Source organism: Chaetodon trifascialis, chromosome 14 (assembly GCF_039877785.1).
Source record: "Chaetodon trifascialis isolate fChaTrf1 chromosome 14, fChaTrf1.hap1, whole genome shotgun sequence".
In the NCBI taxonomy this organism is placed as follows: Eukaryota; Metazoa; Chordata; class Actinopteri; order Chaetodontiformes; family Chaetodontidae; genus Chaetodon; species Chaetodon trifascialis.
Window position 1 is genome coordinate 20,995,049 of NC_092069.1, and position 18,147 is coordinate 21,013,195.

General features: G+C 41.7%; 2 protein-coding genes across 7 annotated transcripts; one reads left to right on the forward strand and one right to left on the reverse strand.

Annotated features, from left to right (window-relative positions):
* Positions 1–920: 920 nt before the first annotated feature.
* Positions 921–6,425, reverse strand: cenpo (centromere protein O). Of its 2 annotated transcripts, none has more exons than XM_070979508.1 (7): positions 6,264–6,425; positions 5,920–6,071; positions 4,718–4,871; positions 4,324–4,595; positions 3,858–4,017; positions 2,458–3,201; positions 921–1,080 (listed from the first exon to the last, which is right to left on the reverse strand). In XM_070979508.1, exons 1-6 carry the CDS (start codon positions 6,283–6,285, stop codon positions 3,092–3,094), a joined length of 870 nt encoding a protein of 289 aa, XP_070835609.1. In that variant the 5' UTR covers positions 6,286–6,425; the 3' UTR covers positions 921–1,080; positions 2,458–3,091. The 2 variants fall into 2 exon arrangements, with proteins under 2 accessions (XP_070835609.1, XP_070835610.1); XM_070979509.1 differs by having other exon boundaries at positions 921–1,042; positions 2,454–3,201.
* Positions 6,272–16,990, forward strand: slc5a6b (solute carrier family 5 member 6). Of its 5 annotated transcripts, XM_070979502.1 has the most exons (17): positions 6,272–6,486; positions 6,647–6,709; positions 8,656–9,118; positions 9,212–9,277; positions 9,439–9,490; positions 9,579–9,646; positions 10,525–10,679; positions 10,839–10,979; positions 11,367–11,496; positions 11,897–11,985; positions 12,639–12,751; positions 12,850–12,920; positions 13,004–13,090; positions 13,885–14,051; positions 14,134–14,240; positions 14,324–14,445; positions 15,587–16,990. In XM_070979502.1, the coding sequence occupies exons 3-17, from the start codon at positions 8,771–8,773 to the stop codon at positions 15,731–15,733; spliced, it is 1,863 nt and encodes a 620-aa protein (XP_070835603.1). In that variant the 5' UTR covers positions 6,272–6,486; positions 6,647–6,709; positions 8,656–8,770; the 3' UTR covers positions 15,734–16,990. The 5 variants fall into 5 exon arrangements, with proteins under 5 accessions (XP_070835603.1, XP_070835605.1, XP_070835606.1 ...); XM_070979504.1 differs by lacking the exon at positions 13,004–13,090; XM_070979505.1 differs by lacking the exon at positions 12,850–12,920.
* Positions 16,991–18,147: the final 1,157 nt, after the last annotated feature.

An 18,147-nucleotide genomic window follows, 5' to 3' on the forward strand; every position in this document is an offset into this window, starting at 1 on the left:
GCTTCTATATCTGTTAACAACAGACATTCATAAAGACTGCAGACATGCTAGTGCTCTTTTCTTTGTCTCAACAATAATAACAAACAACAAACAGATCACAAAAACCATCCTGTTTAGTGTCAAATGGGTGTCATCATATGTAATAGACCTCATAGTCTTTCCCGTCTTCATGGCTAGTTTGCACAACATAATGGCTATTTTGTTTACATTTACTTCATAATGATAACAAAATGGAAACAAAATCTTGTCTATTGCCAGTCTATTACCATATACATCGAAATCTGCACGAGCACGTTAAAATAAAAAATATCTGCATAGACACAACATTAAAACATTATTATTGTTATTATTATCATTATTATTTTATATTTTGGGTGAATCAACATTTAAAGCATGAACATAAAAAAACATGTAGCTGGAGACAGATTATGGACCGTTTGGCTTTCCGTACTCTCAAAACGCAAAACAGGTAAATGGCTGTGAACTTCACAGAGAATAACTAAACTATTAAGGAGAACTAGCCGACCACGTTAACCAGACAAACTAGCCAAGGGGAAGTGAAAAAGAGAAGAGGAGGCCGTAGAAACAGTACATTAGTTCAGTATTGATATGACATTGAAATTCCACGATTACGTTAATCAGCTATGACCCGTTATGCAACGCGCATGCGCGTGAAAAAGTTCCGCGTGTTAAAATTCAATATTCCTTTATTCGTCCCTCGAGGGGAAATTCCGAAAAAAATTAATATATAATAAAAATACCTTTGATTAATCTAAAGTGATGTTATAGATTGGCAACAGACACGACTATAAGCACGAAACGCACATGTTTACAGTTCAGGACAGCCTGTAACTTCACACTGAATCGTCGTGTCATCTGTAAATTATGTGAACGCATTAAAAATATGGACTTACCAGCCAGAGATGTCAACAGTTCATCAACTTTAGAGATGACTGCTCGAGTTTTGGGAAGTTCAGTTGCTCCATCTTCCAGATTGGACTTGAGTTCAGCGCGGGAGGGATCAAACCAGCAGAGGGGCAGGCTTTCCGACATGTGGCAAGGCAAACTATTAAAGGGAAACTGCACAATAACGCATGAAAAAAAAAAAAAAAAACTTTAAATAAATGACTTTTTGACATCAGCTGGTCCACTGAGGACTGACTGAGGTCCACTGAGATCAAATTAGTATTTTAATAGCTGACACTGACATCGCAGTTGTACAAATCAAAGTAAAATGACATGAATGATAATTAACATTTAGGTTTTTTTTTTCTCATCCAATAAATGATTCCTTTAGATGTCAGCAAATAGCACAAAATATGTCAAATGTCTTGTTTTGTCCAGCCAGTAGTCCAGAATACAGAAATTCAGTTTACTATCATAAAGGACGAAGAAAACCAGGAAATATTCACATTTGAGAAGCTGGAACCAGAGAAGTTTTGCTTTCTTTTCTCATAAATGATCAAAATCATTGCAAATTGTTATTGAGTCAAACAACTCATCATTTTAACTGAGTACATATCATTTAGGGAAACAAATTTAAATTTAAATTAAAAAATAAATCAGTGGGGTTTGTGGCGTCAGTATTTCTAAAATCCCTCCACAAGTCACTACAGCCAGCAAGTATTAGAAAAAGCAAAAACGGTGGCACAAAAGGGTCAAGATTAAAAAAAAGTGTACAGGAGACAGAATAGAAAAACAACTATGTATATGTACATTATGTACAGATTATAAAAATCCTACTGCCATAGAAAGTGTGGCTATACTATTGCCAATATTCTTATGAGAAAAAACTACCGTCATATGTTGTTAGATATATTACATAAATGACCACCCTGCTGTTGAAAACTATTAATTAGACAAAAATGAAATCACTACCTTTATATTTCAAAAGTAATTTATGATTAAAAATGTCCCAGCATCATTAGTACAACCTAAAAAAACAACTTACAGACCCCAGAGTGAAACATCACGTATGAATGCAGTAGAATTAAAATACTGAGTAGATGTTCTCTAAGAACCTTTCACAAGGTGAGACATTGTTGTTTATCAGTTGTAAAACCTGTGACTGCCCTCATGAGGCATCTTGAAATTGAATCTCTGAGGAATGTGACAGGACACAATGACCAACAGTCCCATCCACTTTACTTCAGATATAATACGGTAGGATATTAAATTACATAGCAGCAAACACAGCTGCAGAACACAGTTCTCTGGAGGACGTTGTGTACAAATCAGGTAAGAAAAAGACATCCTTTGCTTTAATCTAAAGAAAAAGTGACTGAATTATGGAGGGAAATTGACCCACATTTCTCCTTCTAGCCTTTGAATATAATGGATCAAAGTCTCAGAAGACCTGATGTGCTGCAGAGAAACCTGAGAGTGTTGAACCAAAAGGAGGACAGGGATCACCAGCAGAAACTGAACATGTTGGACAAACAGTACAGGCACACTCACAAAGTGCTTCAGCAGAGAAGAGACTCGCTGATTAATGAACAGAGAAGAGTGGTGATGGTAAAAGTCTGCGAGCCTAAAGCCACGGTCAACATCGCTATGAGAGAAATCCAAGAATCGCACATTAGAGGCAGTCAGACATCAGACGGCAGACGACTGTACTCTAGCAAATCCCAGTATCACAACAAGGGATCTGAACCGGTGGAGCAGAGTCGGTCGATATCAGCACCGCCACCGTCAGTCAAACCCTCCACTTCAGTGAGACACAGGCACAGCATCCAGAGCAGCCTGTCTCTCATGCAGATGAAAAACATTGCGACTATTGACTCAATATCGGAAAAGGAGCTGGCCAGGCAACAGCAGAAAGCCCGAGAGGAAATGGAAAATCTGAGACAGTTTCAGAGGGAAACTTTACGCAAGAGGGTGGCAGCATTCATAGAAAACCTCAAGGACAAAAGCAACAAGCAAATACAAGTGGAGCCTCCATAGAGGAACTGGACAGTTGAGTTTTTACTCAGTTTAATACCTCAACATTTACAGCCAGGAGGAAAAGTTTAACAGTGTTTTATTACAAACAATGAGAATGTACAGATGTTTTTCTTTATAATGTAGAAAAGTTTAATTATTTCTGAATAAATTACACAATATTCCCCATCTTTCTCATGGCAATCAAAGCTTTGTGCACAGGAATCTCCATGAGCAGGCGGCAGGGATTCTTCCACTCTGGAGAATCAGGAAGTGATTTTTCTGCAGGACAATGTGCAAAGAAATGTAAGTTCATCACACCAGAATTACCATATTTGCTATAAGGAACAACTAAGAGTCCTGCACGCTGTTGATCATATGAATTATATGAACTATGTTTGACTCCTTAGACCTTACCTGTAGTCATTTCACTTCAAAATTATGCAAAAAACGATTTCTCTCGGCAAAAAAACATATTCATATTATAGCTGGTGATTCAGACCCAGTCAGTGAAACCAAATTTGTTTTTCTAGGATGGCGAAGGAATGGCCTGCCCTGCTCTGTCTCTGATTGGCCAGTACTCTGCTTTCACTGGCTGGTTTCATAGGTTTAGGCAGGAGGAGTGGTGACTTAGAATATCAGGATAAGCCAATCATAGGCAGAGTAGGGCAGGTCATCCCTTCACCATCCTAGGAATAAAAATCACAGGGAACATGGTAAAGGGAGAACACAGAAATGATGGGAAAGAAGGAATTAAGGGTTTGGTAATCTTTTGTGTCCCAGCAGTGCAGTTTTTCTCCCAACAGATGACAGTGTATGGGATTTATTTTTTGCTTCTTTCATTGTTAAAATAGTGAAAATGCACCTTACAATCGCCCACCGCTTTTTCTGGCACAGATTCATAACTGTCCCCTTTGGAAACAGCATGAAAATCCTACCTTCAGATTCAAAGTGGACTCGCGTGGGGAGACATCTGGTGTGGTCAATGTAATCCAGTGTGCAGAGAACAGCCGTCTTGTCTCTCGGCACAGTGAACATCAGCACCAATATTGAACACAAAACATTACTCTCCATCACGTCCACAGACTTGTGGAGCTCCTATAAACGAGGAGGGGGACAGGGTCAGTGTGTCATCATACCAGAACAGACGGCATGCATGTTATCCTCCTGCTACCATCATTATAGCTCCTCTTCCTATGAGAGATCACCAAAACCTTGTCAGGAAAAAGTTTTATATCTCACTATTTTTCAGAAATGTGAATTATATTTACTCACCTCAGACTCACAGCTTTATATTCAATGGTAGCATCACAGCAGCTGCTTTCACAATGACCAACAAACTACTCATCCTGTGAGATAATTTAACAATCATACACACACACAAAAAAATAAGAAATCTGGCACCTTCACAAGCTTCAGCTGCTGCTTGCGACCAGCAAAGGCGTTGAGATGTTGGCTGAGGGTGTCCAGAAAAGTTCTTAGGTCTGTCTGCAGGTTGCTCTGTTCAGCCAGGCTGTTCAGGGGAATGTACGGGGGAATGTTGTGACGACTGATCCTCACCGTCGGCTTCAGGTCTATCTCCAGGTTGTAGGTTTCTAAGAAGACGCCTTCATAGGACGTTGCCAGTGACACACATATTCCTTTACCCTGACGAGTCTTCATGACGTTGTACCCACCTAGTGACATCAGCCAATAGCACGGAGAGGGTGAGGAGAGGGGATAAAGACATGATGATACGTAATTGGGTGGCATTAATGGAAACATTTCACTGTCAGATACATAATAAATGGGTGAGTACCAATGACGTGATGAGCATGCAGAAGGTCTTTCAGTTGTGTGTGTCTGGCCATCAGCCGCAGCAGTTGTGAGCTCTCAGAGTCTTCATCCATTTCCTCATCTTCTTCTTCACGTGTACACTGTTTGTCCATAGATGCCCTCAGTTTCTGGAGATTCTGAGGCAGGATGGTGTAAGCAGCACCGACACATCAGCCAACAGGAAAACACATGATCTATAAAGTGAGTGACTTATAATAAAGTTGAGGTGACTTCTTAAAATCACTGAAATGTGCTCAGCGAGCTGCCTCAGCACTCTCGAGACACGTCTCATTCCAAAACCATTAACATTAATTTTCTGCTGTGACAGCCTCCACTCCCCTGGGAAGTCTTTTGCTGTGTTTCTGAACACGGCTGCAGGGATTTGGAGCGTTAGTGAAGCCAACCAGTGAGGTTTTAGGCCTGGCTCTCAGTTGACGTTCCAGTACGAATAAATTCAAAAGATACTGTGAAGATAAAGTTACTTTGTACCTTTATTTAAATTATTAAAATTGAAAGTATTTATTATGAAGAAAAATGGCTCCCTCAGTGTTTTACCATTGTGTAAAGTGTTTTGGATTAATATTACTACTATTAATGTAAGTAAGCAAAATTTGTAGTAATCTTTTTTTTTTTTTTTTTTTTTTATTGCTGTGGTTACTTAAGTTAGAGTTAATTTTATCTACTTTAAATGCTGCTGGGAAGTTTAATCTACAGAAATGCATCATATTCTATAAGATCATCACATTTGTGGCAACCAGGTATCTCTAAAAAATTTTCAACCCATAAAATGAGCATTTAATCCCTCAATTTGTCAGATTTGGAAAAACTGTAATCAGAGAAGTAACTGGTAACTAAAGTCAGTCAGACACATGTAGTGTAGTGGAGTACAAAGTACAATATTTGCCTCTGAGATGTAGCAGAGTAAGAGTAGAAAGTTGCTTAAAATAGGAATACTAATTAGTCCTTAAGTACACTACTTGAGTAAATGTACTGAGGTTCATTCAACCACCGGTAAAGATGAAGCCAGAGCTGCTGGACTGAGCATTAGTCTTAGTTCGGTGCACCTGATACACTGATAACTAAGCGGATGTCAGTGACCGTATATATTTGTTTTTAATGTAAAAATATTGTCACAGTAAACGGTGTCAGCTGAACACACTGAATCAATCTGTCCTGTCATCCCACCTTGTGCGTCTCTATCTCTGCCTTCAGCTGCTCCCTCTGGATCCTCAGCGCTTCAGCTTTAGCCTTCAGCTCCTTCACACGACTCTGCTGCTGAGGCTGAGTCTTACGGCTCCTCGCCTGAACTTCCAGCACACTGAGATGACTCAAAACACCTGCGAATCAAAAAGAAATACGCCAAATGACTCTCAAATGACAATTAAGTAAAGTTGTGAATACGATGTTAACGCTTCAGCTAACGCTAGCGAAGGAACTACTACGACAAACTCCTTTACAGGCTAGCTAACAATAGCATTAAGCTAGCAGTGAGTAGTAGCATTAAGTTAGTTTCCAACGGTCCGAGTTACCTGTCGCGGACGCTGCCTCCATGTTTCTCACGCGTTTTCCTTTATATTGTGTTTAATATTGGAGGCGCTCAGAGGAAAATATCCGCTGCAAGCTGCGGATATTTGATTTTGGCGGCTGCTGCGTCATCACGTATGGCAACGCCCACAGCTTCAACCCCGGAAGAAGATTCAAAACAATTTGTGATCACATGGAGCAGGGGTCGAGAGATTAGCCAGGTGGAAGGTGAGTGTGACGCTTTCTGGACACAGCAGTGGAGATAAAACCTTAAAGAGTTCATATTCTAGAGAATGGACCCATTGTATTGTCTGCTGTCCTTGTTTTTGGCCTTAAAGATAACCAAACAAGTTGTTTCTAACTAGCGTGGCGCTCTTGAATGTGTCAGTAAGCAGCATGCTGCCACTGACAGAGAGCCTCACCCAGATATCAGCAGAGCAGGCGTGCAAAGGTGAGTCTGTCTCCTCTTACAGTATTTCATTTCTTCATGACTCTCTCACAACATTACCTTTCCAGACATGTGATGATATATATTTTTCTGTTCTTGTTTCTTCTTCAGCAGCTGTTGTCAGAGATTTGAGGGTCACTAAGTGCAGAGAATCTTGTTTTTCCTACGAAGCCCTTCCTGATATGAATCAACAGTGGAAGAGCACCATTAGTTTTTTTTTATATACATATATAAATGATTTACAGATGTAAAAGATAAAGTTACCGCAGCAGTCATTAAGTGAAGCATTAGTCACTTTAATATCCTATTCCTATTCATGCAGTGCTTACTTATTGGTTTATAGAGTTTATTGTGCTTTGTGCTGTCTTTTCTGGTTATATTCAGGTTTGAGCTGATCAAGTCTATTGACAAGAAATGGTCAATAAAATAATAATAATTTACTATCATACCCCCTCAAACTGGAGCTGCAACTACCAACTGTTTTCACCTTTGATTATTGCTATTAATAAGCCTACTACTAAGTTTTATTATCATTAGTATAAAAACTGCTGATTTTGAATTGAAAGTGACATCTCTTTGAATTGTTGCCTTTGTCCAACCAGCTGTCCAAAACTCAGATAAATTGAGTTGATCACATATGACAAATAAACACAGCAAACCCTCAAAACTCAAATTACGTCATAATCAAAGTATTTGCTGGTTTTGGTAAGAACAATAACTGCATACTTGTAGTAAAAAATTCAAAATAATTTTTCTGCTTCTGACATGGCTTTTGTCGCTTTTGACCTTCTAAAGCACCAAAGTTTGGTTGCTGTTTGTCTCTGTGTTGCAGCATGTGGCAGAGCAGCAGGCCACCTCCCATTTCCAAACCAGTAGTCAGTATTTTTGGATCGGCACAAATGGGGGAAAGTTGACACCGAGGTTGTGCGACCTCGGTTTTTTTCCACAGACTGGAGGTTATCTCATGTAGCAGTGCTACTCTGCTCCAAACAGTTCAGCTTAGGTGACGGCAGTGATTTGTTCATCCGTCGTATCTGTTTGGGAAGTAACAGAAATCTATCAAAACAGCTCAGAGGAATCCGGGGAATGAGGAGAGCACATGAGGTGTTTTGGTCCATTTCTTTGCCTGTGAAGCAAAGTGATTTGTTTATCATAAAAGGGTGGGATAGAGTGAACGGTGCGGTGAGTCATTCAAGGGAAAGATTGTTGATATTTGCTGAATTTGATATTTACTGAGTATGTCCTCACAGCCACCAGCTGTTTGTTCTGTGCGCACTAAAAAAAAAAAAAAAAAAAGTTTTTATACACAGTCCTGGCTTTGAAGTCACTGTGACTGAGCCACACAACATTATTCTAGCCATCACCACTAACCATGACCGGGCCATCAAAAGTTACTCTGTGGCCACCACTATCCCCTGTAGGTGGCCCAGATTACCTGTCTAAATGTAAAAAAGCAATTATTTACTAATGGAAAAGAAGAGTATCAATAAAGACCCGAACCAATGAGGAGTATCGATATGAGTATGCTGACAAAATGCTGATTGAAATAAATAATTACACATATTAATCCTGTCAATGTATTTTACTTTATTGAAGCATCAAAGTTAAGGAGGGCTATTAATTTGTGTTACATTGCCTTCTCTGTATTATTTTTACCATTAAGTTTACATTTAGGGCACAAAAATGTGCTTTGGCCACAGAATTTAGGGGCTTGGGGCTTAAAAATATTAGCATGGTGTTTGTGCTTGTGCACAGGACATGGGGGAGGGGAGGGGAGGGGAGGGGAGGGGAGGGACAGTATGTCTGGCATGCTAACGTGTCATCACACAGTCTGTCTCCAGAATGCCTCCCCCCACCTTTAAACAGCAGGCTAAAACTTTGGCTAAATGTCAACAAAGTGTCCTCTCTCACACACACAGATATATTTAATCAGTGTTTTCATTGTCAAGGCTGCTGGACTCTCCTGACTGATGGGTGTGGACGGAGACGGCCAACCATCTGAATGTCCGACTGCAGGAGAACCAAACCCTCTCCCGCTGCAGCCGAGTCTGAAAGACCGCAAAGATGGACCCGTCCCACCAGAAGCACTTCACCGTGGTCGACTATGTGATATTTGGCGTCTTGCTTGCTGTCTCTGTGGGCATCGGGCTGTACCATGCTCTCTCAGGTGGGCGTCAGCGCACCACTCAGGAGTTCTTGATGGCGGACAGGAGCATGAGCTGTCTTCCCGTTTCGCTGTCGCTCATCGCCTCATTCCAGTCTGCCGTGGCGATTATAGGCGTACCGGCAGAAGTCTACACTCATGGCACTCAGTACTGGTTCATCGGCTGTGCCTACATCCTGGGCCTCCTCATTCCAGCTCATGTTTTCATTCCAGTGTTGTACAGACTGCGGCTCTCCAGCGCTTACCAGGTATGAGGAACCCGTTTTACTCTCAGGCTTGAAATGGATTTAAATGAGTTCATATTTCACGGTGTTTATCCTTCATGTTATTTTGCTTTACAGTATCTTGAGCTGCGTTTCAGCAAAGCAGTGCGTATCTGTGGAACTTTGACCTTCATCTTTCAGATGGTGGGTATCAGCCTTCACATTCAACTCTCACTCTGATGCTGATTCAGTGTGTAAAAAAGCCTGAAAAATACAAGAGATGCATCTAGTCAGTGCCTTCCAGATCTTTACATTACACACCTTTATGAAGTGCATGGTCTCTGATTTGTGTTTGACTGCTGCAGGTTATCTATATGGGAGTCTGTGTGTATACTCCCGCCTTTGCACTAAATACAGGTAAGAAAAGTTCATCTATTTTGCTCTGACTCAGACATTTTAAACAGATGGGATCTGTGGTTCAGCGTGTGTCTGGTTTTTCTTTCAGTAACTGGATTTGAATTGTGGGGAGCAGTGCTGGCCACTGGACTAGTGTGCACATTGTACACAACAGTGGTGAGTTACTGAAGGTCATTTTCATACATTTTAATGTCGTCCCTGCTCAAAATTCTACAGAATTACTTTGCTTACAGCTGCAGTAGGGAACTTGTATAAAAGTATTTTTTGTCATGTTTGCTAAAACTGTCCCTCTGCCCAGACAGCAGTACATGAAACATGTAATCTGTGAAAAAAATGTCTCCATTGGTCCCACCTACTGCTCCTACTGTGATTTGCAAGAATCCACCGCGCCTGACACAAAACAACCAATCAGAGCCAGCGGAGCGTCTGACATCTGTCAATCACTACTCACACGCTGCGAACCGCCGCCTCCGCTCATGCTGCCGGCTGCCACTCAGTCAAACAGCTCTGTGAGCGGCGTCAGGAGGCTAGTGAAAGCTATGGCAGAGCAACAGCCAATCACAAAGGAGAAGCTGCCCATACCGCCGCCGCCAACAACAGCATATATGGCTAAGACAACAAATAACCATAAAGCTAATATGGTGATTGTTACAGTAACACTCCGCAACGCGTACGGTATGTTAGCAACTGTGAGTAGCGGATGGGCAGAGTTAGCTTGTTTCCGATGCTAAGGCTAACGTTACTGGTTGCAGACGCCGCAGGGAGGAGGGACTTGGAGGCAGGACATGAGTGCAGCGGAGGGGGAGGGGGAGGGGAGTGACGTGAACCTGTGTTGGTTCAAATTTTCAGACTAAGTCTGCTCTCTTCTCCATCTTACCTACTGCAGCTTTAATCAAAAACAAAATACAGTATATTTCACCTCAGAAAGTCGAGAATCATAAGTCTATATTTTAGAGATATCATGCATTGATATAAAGGTTAAATATAAAGGACATGACTGTTAACAGAGACACATATCTAACATCTGCTGATAGGGTGGCCTGAAGGCCGTCATCTGGACAGACGTCTTTCAGACTCTCGTGATGTTTGCCGGGCAGCTGGCTGTCATCGTGGTGGGAGTGCAGCAGACTGGGGGAGTGTCTGAAGTCTGGAGGAAAGTCTGGGAAGGAAACCGCATCTCCGGTCTCGAGTGAGTCTGTACTGTAGTTTTGTGGGAGTGACCAGCATCAGGAGGAGAAACCAAACGCATCATGATTTATATGTAAAGTGGGAATCAGTTCTGCAAATGCCAATCTCAATCCTTCACCTAAGTATCGTCTCTATACTGTATTTTCTCTCTTGTGTTCAGCCTAAACCCAGATCCTACAGAGCGGCACACCTTCTGGACTCTGGGGGTTGGTGGGGTCTTCCTCATGTTGTCCCTGTACGGAGTGAACCAGGCTCAGGTCCAAAGATATCTCAGCTCGCGCACAGAGAGAGAAGCTGTCAGGTACACAGGATGTAGATTTTCATAGTTCACACAAAGCTAAACACTTTCTCACCTTTAACCAGAGAAACAAAAGTAAATGTGGAGTGTCACACTTTCCAAGAGAAATGGACAAACGATTGGAAAAAAGGTTCCTCTCCTGCTTTAAGCCCTGCATTTAGCGCCATCATCAGGTCAAAATTTGGATTTGTTTAACACTTTGGTTTATGACTACAAACTTGTAAAACTCACATTCTTATCAGTCTCAGCTGTACTTTGTGTTTAGTGCTGATTAGCAAACATGAGTTGTGAGTTATGAGCTGAGTTGAGATGTGTTCATTCAAAAATGTATCGTTCAATGCAAAACCTCCACAGTAATGAGGGGTACTGAACACTCGCTCCTCTCTGCAGGTCTTGCTACATGGTGTTTCCCTCCCTGCAGCTGGCTCTGGCACTAAGCTGTGTGATGGGACTGGTCATGTTTGCACGATACTGTGGAGAGGATCACTCCGACAAGCTGGGCACCTCTTCAAGGGATGCAGTGAGTTTCAGTGTATTATTTTGCTTCCTTTTTTTTAGAATCATTTTTAACAAAATCATACGCTTCATGTTTTGGGAAAGAGGGATATGATTTTTCCTTTCCTGCTTCCGCTTCTTTGATCTCAAGAGATTAGCATGAAGGATGAAAGTTAAGTTCATGCAGAGTTATGTAAAGAACCTCTTGGGCACCTGTACTTAACAGCAAACTACAGCAGCATGAGTGTCTGCATATTTTATAGTAAGTCCTTCAGGCACACTGGGCTCGTTATGTAAATGTGCTGTCTGTGCCATCGTGGAGACATGACGTTGTCATATTTGTACTGCATTTCTCATGACTCATACACTCATGCAAGCGAAACTGAAGGTTTGAAGAAATCTTATTTTCAATATGTTTTCCACAGATTGTGTTATACTTCGTGATGGATATGCTGCAAGGTCTGCCCGGACTGCCTGGACTCTTCATTGCATGTTTATTCAGTGCAGCTCTCAGGTATGACAGTGCCAGTCTATTTTTTTAGTGTTCAATTAAACCTGCCATTAACTCGCTGCACTAACTGCATCCACAAGTGAGTTTTGCACATGAGCCAAATGGTTTCTGTTGCTATCAGTCAACATATCAATTGCTCTGACCTCTCTGTGTAAAATCAGTTATCACACTTGGATGTAACCCTTTATGTGTTGTCATGGTCATCCAAGCAACAGGTGAGCTTATAAACTTTGTGTGTCCTTGACCAGAAGCAGAGAAAGAAGCTGTAAAGAGTTCAGTTATACAGGCAGCTATGAAGAGATTATAACGCCTGAGGACAGCTTGAGTAAAATCACTTTGAGTAAATGTTTGTCATTGCACTTTGACACCTTCAGAAATCTAACAAAATGCATCTTATCCCAGATTTTCCAGTCTTTTGTTGCTCCTGTCCAAACTTGTTTGAAACATGTTGCTGCATCAAAGTCAGAATAAGCAGATATTTACAAAAAACCTGACGAGGTCAAACATTAAATATACTGTGTTTGTTTTATCGTTGACACTAACTCTCAAATGCTGCGATGATTTTGTAGTTTGGTCATTAATCTACACAGATTGTTACTGGGTGTATTTTAAAGACGTTGTTAATGGCATGTATATTTTCTGCTTTGCCTGTGCAGCACCATCTCCTCTGCGTTTAACTCTTTGGCTACTGTGACAATGGAAGACCTCATCAAACCGCATTTCCCCGCCATGACAGAGGCAAGAGCCATGCTGCTGTCCAAAGCCTTAGGTGAGCGCTCTGAAGCTTAATATCAGCAATGCACGATGCAGAGCTGCATAATAATGTCGCATTTGTTCTAAAGTTTCCACTTGTGTCTCCTCAATAAGCTATGTCCTACGGGCTGCTGTGTCTGGCCATGGCCTACCTCACTCACCTCATGGGCAATTCAGTTCTACAGGTGAGCTCACAGCTTGTGCGATCAAATGAAAGCCAACATTTTTTGTTAAATTTGCACTTATTGTGTTTGTGTTTGGACTCCAGGTGGCTTTGAAAATCTTTGGGACGGTTGGTGGTCCTATTCTTGGGCTGTTTTGTCTCGGGATGTTCTTCCCATGGGCCAACTCCACTGTAAGTTGAACCTCATCAAAAATCAATATCTACAGTACCTGTGGCCTCTCCACACAGGGCTTAGTGTGGATATGAGCTGTGAATTCAACTAACTAACATTACTTTTCCTTCGTAACTTGTTTCTGCCTGTTGTTCACACGTGGATCAAATATAAAAACTTGTATCTCTTCCTTCTCATAAGTCTGTAGCTCCGGGACATTTTAATCATTGACCATGTAATTTACATACTTCACTCAGATTCAAGTTATTTCCTGACATTGCCACCAGTGTGCCACATAGCCCTTAGCTTTGCAATGTATTTACCTTGCAAAATTGGTTAAATACAAAGACTCCAGCTGTCCCGTTGTCCTCTGTCTGCGCTCGAGCTGGTCCCTCTGCTGGAGTCATGTGGGTGGGGATGTTGCACTCTGTTTCAGCCAACAGTAGTTGGCAGTAACAATAGTGGATGGAAATGTGCATGTATGAATGTGGGTTTGTTCCTTTAATCCTTTTGTGAGCGCTAAGATTTATCGTGTACCCTGTGTGGGACCCTGACCCCCACATCGTATCATTGTTCATCAATACATTTAAACCTGTTTCACAATGAGGATCAGTCCTAATTTAAAGGGGAAAGCATGTAGGTAATAAAAAGAAGTAGTTATATCCTGATAATAAGATGAAAAGCTGTAGCATCTTTCTGTGCCATCTGTCCACCTCTGCTCTGACAATGGATGGAAACCTCTGGCAATTCAGTCGGATAGTTAAAATCAGTCATCCTCCTACCTGCTAAGCTTTTGTTTTCCTGTTGTTACCAGGGAGCGGTGGCAGGTCTGGGGGCGGGTCTGGCTGTGGCTTTCTGGGTCAGCATCGGGAGCATCGTCACGCGGAGCTCCAGCACGCTGCCAGTGGACTGCAGAGCCATCCTGCTGCCAGACAACACCACTGCTGCCATTCAGACCGCGCTCAGCAACGCCACCCTGAGGTATCAGGCATACAGACGGCACAGCATGTGTTGTTTCCACTGTGGTCATTTCACAAGTTAATCATTTCTCTTTGCTCTGTAGCCGACCCTCTGGACTGAAGAGATTTTATTCCTTGTCCTACATGTGGTACAGCGCATTCAACTGCTTCACAGTCATCCTAATAGGCCTGATTATCAGCTTTCTCACAGGTGGGCCAGGTCTTGCAGGTGCACATGCTCTCTATAATCCAAAACCTTTTCTCATTTAAAATGCCTAAAAATATATGTTTTAGGTCCCATGAAAGAAGAAGATGTGACCCCAGGCACAATTTACCCCGTATTTGGGAAACTGCTTTGTTTCCTACCTGAACACCTCAAAAAGAAGCTCTGCTGTGTGACTCCTCTGGGTGAGACGGTGAGCAAAACTATGATGTTTAAGTTCAGCAGAGCATTTTAAACTCCCTCGAGTACAATGAGTCCTAGTCAAAATTGACTTAAAGTCTCGTTAGTGGTGATGTTGATACCTATTCCTCATCAGGTTAGTACAGTGTTTCTCAAGTCCGGTCCTCGGGCCCCACTGCCCTGCATGTTTTAGATGTTTCCGTCCTCCACCACACCTGATTCAAATGATTGGCTTGTCATCAAGCGCTGCAGTGGCCTGATAACGAGCCGCTCATTTGAATCAGGAGTGTTGGAGCAGGAAACAGCTAAAACATGCAGGGCAGTGGGGCCCGAGGACCGGACCTGAGAAACACTGGGTTAGTAGCAGTCGTCCACCGGTGCAACGAAATATCACGTTGAAATGTAGAACATGAAGCTGCAGCTGGCAGCATAATATAAAGCCTGATTATAAGCTCAGTTTTGAGTCTGGTCTGCACAAAAAGATCATCACAGGGAGAATATATCAAACATTTTGTGATCCCCGGACTCTTCCTCAAGCTCCATCATCAGGTCAGAATTTCATTGGCCAAACACATTGATGACAGTCCCATCAGCTGGACTTCATGTTACCTGCTAAGTAGAAAATATTTGTGGTTATTTTACTGAAAAAAATAAAATCATTTCCATAGAACCCAGTACCAGAAAATGCAGATAATGTAGTCTGCTTTTGGATAATCTTCACAGGATGCTCAGAGAAACTGCTGTATCTCCCTGCGTCGGGCTTCTCAGTCAAAAAATGAGACTTGGAGAGACTTGCTAAGCTAGCTACCTTTAGCAGGAGTTTAGCTGATTTTTTTCTCTACATAATGAAGTGAATTAGCTGTTGCTTTCATTGATTATGTGGAAATACAAACTGAATGTTCATTAAATCTGATATGTTTCATTTACGGATAACCACTCGGGGAAAATCTGTAACTAAACTTTAGTTTTACCTAAGGCTAGCTAAGGCTACCTCACAAGCTAGCTGTCCCTTGATATAGGCTCTACGTTAGCAGCTAACTAGCCGTCTTTCTGTGGCAGAGGTCAGTAAGTGCAGTGACACATAGTTTTGACTTGTTGATGATATCAGTTAATTAATCCATCCTTCGATATTTACCTTTTAATTATTCTTACAGCTCTCAGCACAACCAAGGCAGCCTCCACAACACAAAGAAAGCAATGGCTTAGCATTCCCTCAAGAGGATGGACCATCACAGGGGGAGACGGAAAGCTTTCTTCCCGACGCTCACACACCTTTTGTGGAGCATGAAACAGCTGTGTGATATCACCGTTTCACGTCTGACTGGAAAACGGTTAAAACAGTTAAAACAAAGCACTTGGACTGAAAAATATCCGCGTATTTTCTTGTTTTGTTGCCTTTGCTTTGTGATGGAGGACGTAATTTAAATTTGCACTGTCGTATGCTGCAGCGAGGTCAAAGCTAAACAATGTTCAGTCAGGACTTCAAGTTATTTTAAGCTTTCGTCTCCTCACATCTTAATGTCCTCGAGAAGGCTTCAGTGCAACTGAGCCTGTTGTAGTTTTGTATGATGTCACAAGTTTGATTCGCGACACTTAGTCGGTTCTTTGCATGTGCACATGTAAAAACTACACTATACTGTTTTATGAGGATTACTGGACATCCTGTGAACTTCAGAGCAACTCGACTTGACTATTGTTTAACATTACTGCAGCTATAGGTCCTGTGTCAGATGATAGTGCCTAATGTTTTAATAATGAATGAGTGAATTTTATGTGCGTTGCAGCTGAAACACAGGAAAAAAAAAACCTTTTTCTAAGGAGTAAAGATTTTTTAGAACATTTGCACTATTTTCTTCTGTTATTTTAATTTTCTGCCACTCAAAATAACTTAAATCATAGAAACAGATTTTTGCCAAATGTCACAACTTAAAAATTCACCTCACTAAAGGGGCCGTCCTGTGATTTTCACACGTTTAAATTGTGTTTACTAAGTAAGTCTTAATTTTTATTTTTATTTATTCAACAAGGAAGTCTCTTGAGATAATTATCCACCTACAACAGGGACATTAACGTGCAACATGCTTATTTAAAAAGGGGATTACAGGTTGTACTGGCCGTTTTCTAAAGCTGTGATCACTCAGTTTTATATATATAGCCCAGAATTCCCCCCCAAAAGAACCTGAGCCACAAGATCTCTTCAACCACCGAGACCTGGAGGGAGGACAGACCACACAGACACAGAAGAGGCAGCATTCACACAGCGAGGCGAGAAAGACAAACACAGAGACATGATAGCATGCAAACTAGAGAGAGAGGATGAGAGGCTGAATCTCCGGGGGGGCGATGATCCAAATCCAAACGTCTGGATGAAGCACCGACAGCCAGGAGAGAGAGAGAGAGAGAGAGAGAGAGAGAGAGAGAGAGAGAGAGAGAGAGAGAGAGAGAGAGAGAGAGAGAGAGAGAGAGAGAGAGAGAGAGAGAGAGAGAGAGAGAGAGAGAGAGAGAGAGAGAGAGAGAGAGAGAGAGAGAGAGAGAGAGAGAGAGAGAGAGAGAGAGAGAGAGAGAGAGAGAGACCAGCAGAGAGGAGTCTGAGTGAAGAGAGAAGAATAAAGAGACACTCAGCTTGGCAGCTTATGGGAAACAGAAACAAAAGCAGAAATTAGAGAAATGCAGTGGTTCTCAGAGGGTTACAGTTTGATTGGTGGCATCAGGAGCGAGGACTGAGGTATCGAAGGATGAGCACTGATTGAAAGTGATGGCCAAAATATGAGTTTTTTGCTTAGATTTGCAGAGTAAATCTGTTTTATACAAACAGCTAGGTTAATCAGGAAGGAAAGGAAGCGAAGCTAAAATGGCAACTCCCACTGCAATGAGTAGGTTTATGTGCAGCCTGAGAGAAACCAAAAATATCAATGAGTGCCAAAAAAGGCTTTACTTAGAGGCCTTATTTAATATTGAAATCACCAATAACTGAGATTTTAATGAGGTAAAGTGATTGTCCGCCGGTCCATAGAGTACCACAAGGTGGGATCCTTTTCCCTGGGCAAAGCAATTTGTAGTTGATCGAGATCAAATAAATTCAGTTTGTTATCCCGTTTAGAGGTTAACTTGAAAATAGACTTCACAGCTTTGTCATAGTCGGGTGGGGAATCTTCAATTAACATTTGGTTTTAAGTTTCACATAAACCAATCGTGTCCAGATTATGATCAAGGATCAAATCATTTATCAGTAAGGCTTTGGAAGACAGTGATCTGATATTTATAAAGCCAAATCTGAGAGTCTTAATGGGGCTGCAGTTTTCAGCGCTGCACCAATGCGTGCGGCTACTGGGAGACACTGTCTGAACTGGAGCGAAGCACCTTTTATTATCAGTATGAGGTACTGGTGGTCAGTGCATGTGGCAGCGAAGGAATACAGTAGTGTTTGCCTCTGAGGAATCCCCCATCAGACAGAAGCTGTACTGCAATACTGTATATTTGGTGCATATTTAATCATTTGATCAGCCCCAGGTTGTTCATATGTAGTGTGTCTAAATCAAATCCAGTTAGATAGATATGTTACTCATTTGTGATAATACTCCCAGTATTGGAGTTTTTGTCTGCTTCTATCAACCTGAAATCTATCTAGGCATTTTATTCACGTTTGACAAGGGTTCCCCAAATACAGTGTGTATAATTTTGACCTAGAAGCCATCGCAAGTGGACTCGACAGATC

Coding starts and splice junctions, on each gene's coding strand:
- cenpo (XM_070979508.1), bottom strand. CDS start 6,285: ATGGAGGCAGCGTCCGCGACAG. Junction 4,596..4,717: donor GCATGCTCATCACGTCATTG/GTACTCACCCAT, acceptor TGATGTCACTAG/GTGGGTACAACGTCATGAAG. Junction 4,018..4,323: donor AGCAGCTGAAGCTTGTGAAG/GTGCCAGATTTC, acceptor CCTCGTTTATAG/GAGCTCCACAAGTCTGTGGA.
- slc5a6b (XM_070979502.1), top strand. CDS start 8,771: ATGGACCCGTCCCACCAGAAGCACTTCACCGTGGTCGACTATGTGATA. Junction 9,278..9,438: donor TGACCTTCATCTTTCAGATG/GTGGGTATCAGC, acceptor TGACTGCTGCAG/GTTATCTATATGGGAGTCTG. Junction 14,241..14,323: donor GATTATCAGCTTTCTCACAG/GTGGGCCAGGTC, acceptor TATATGTTTTAG/GTCCCATGAAAGAAGAAGAT.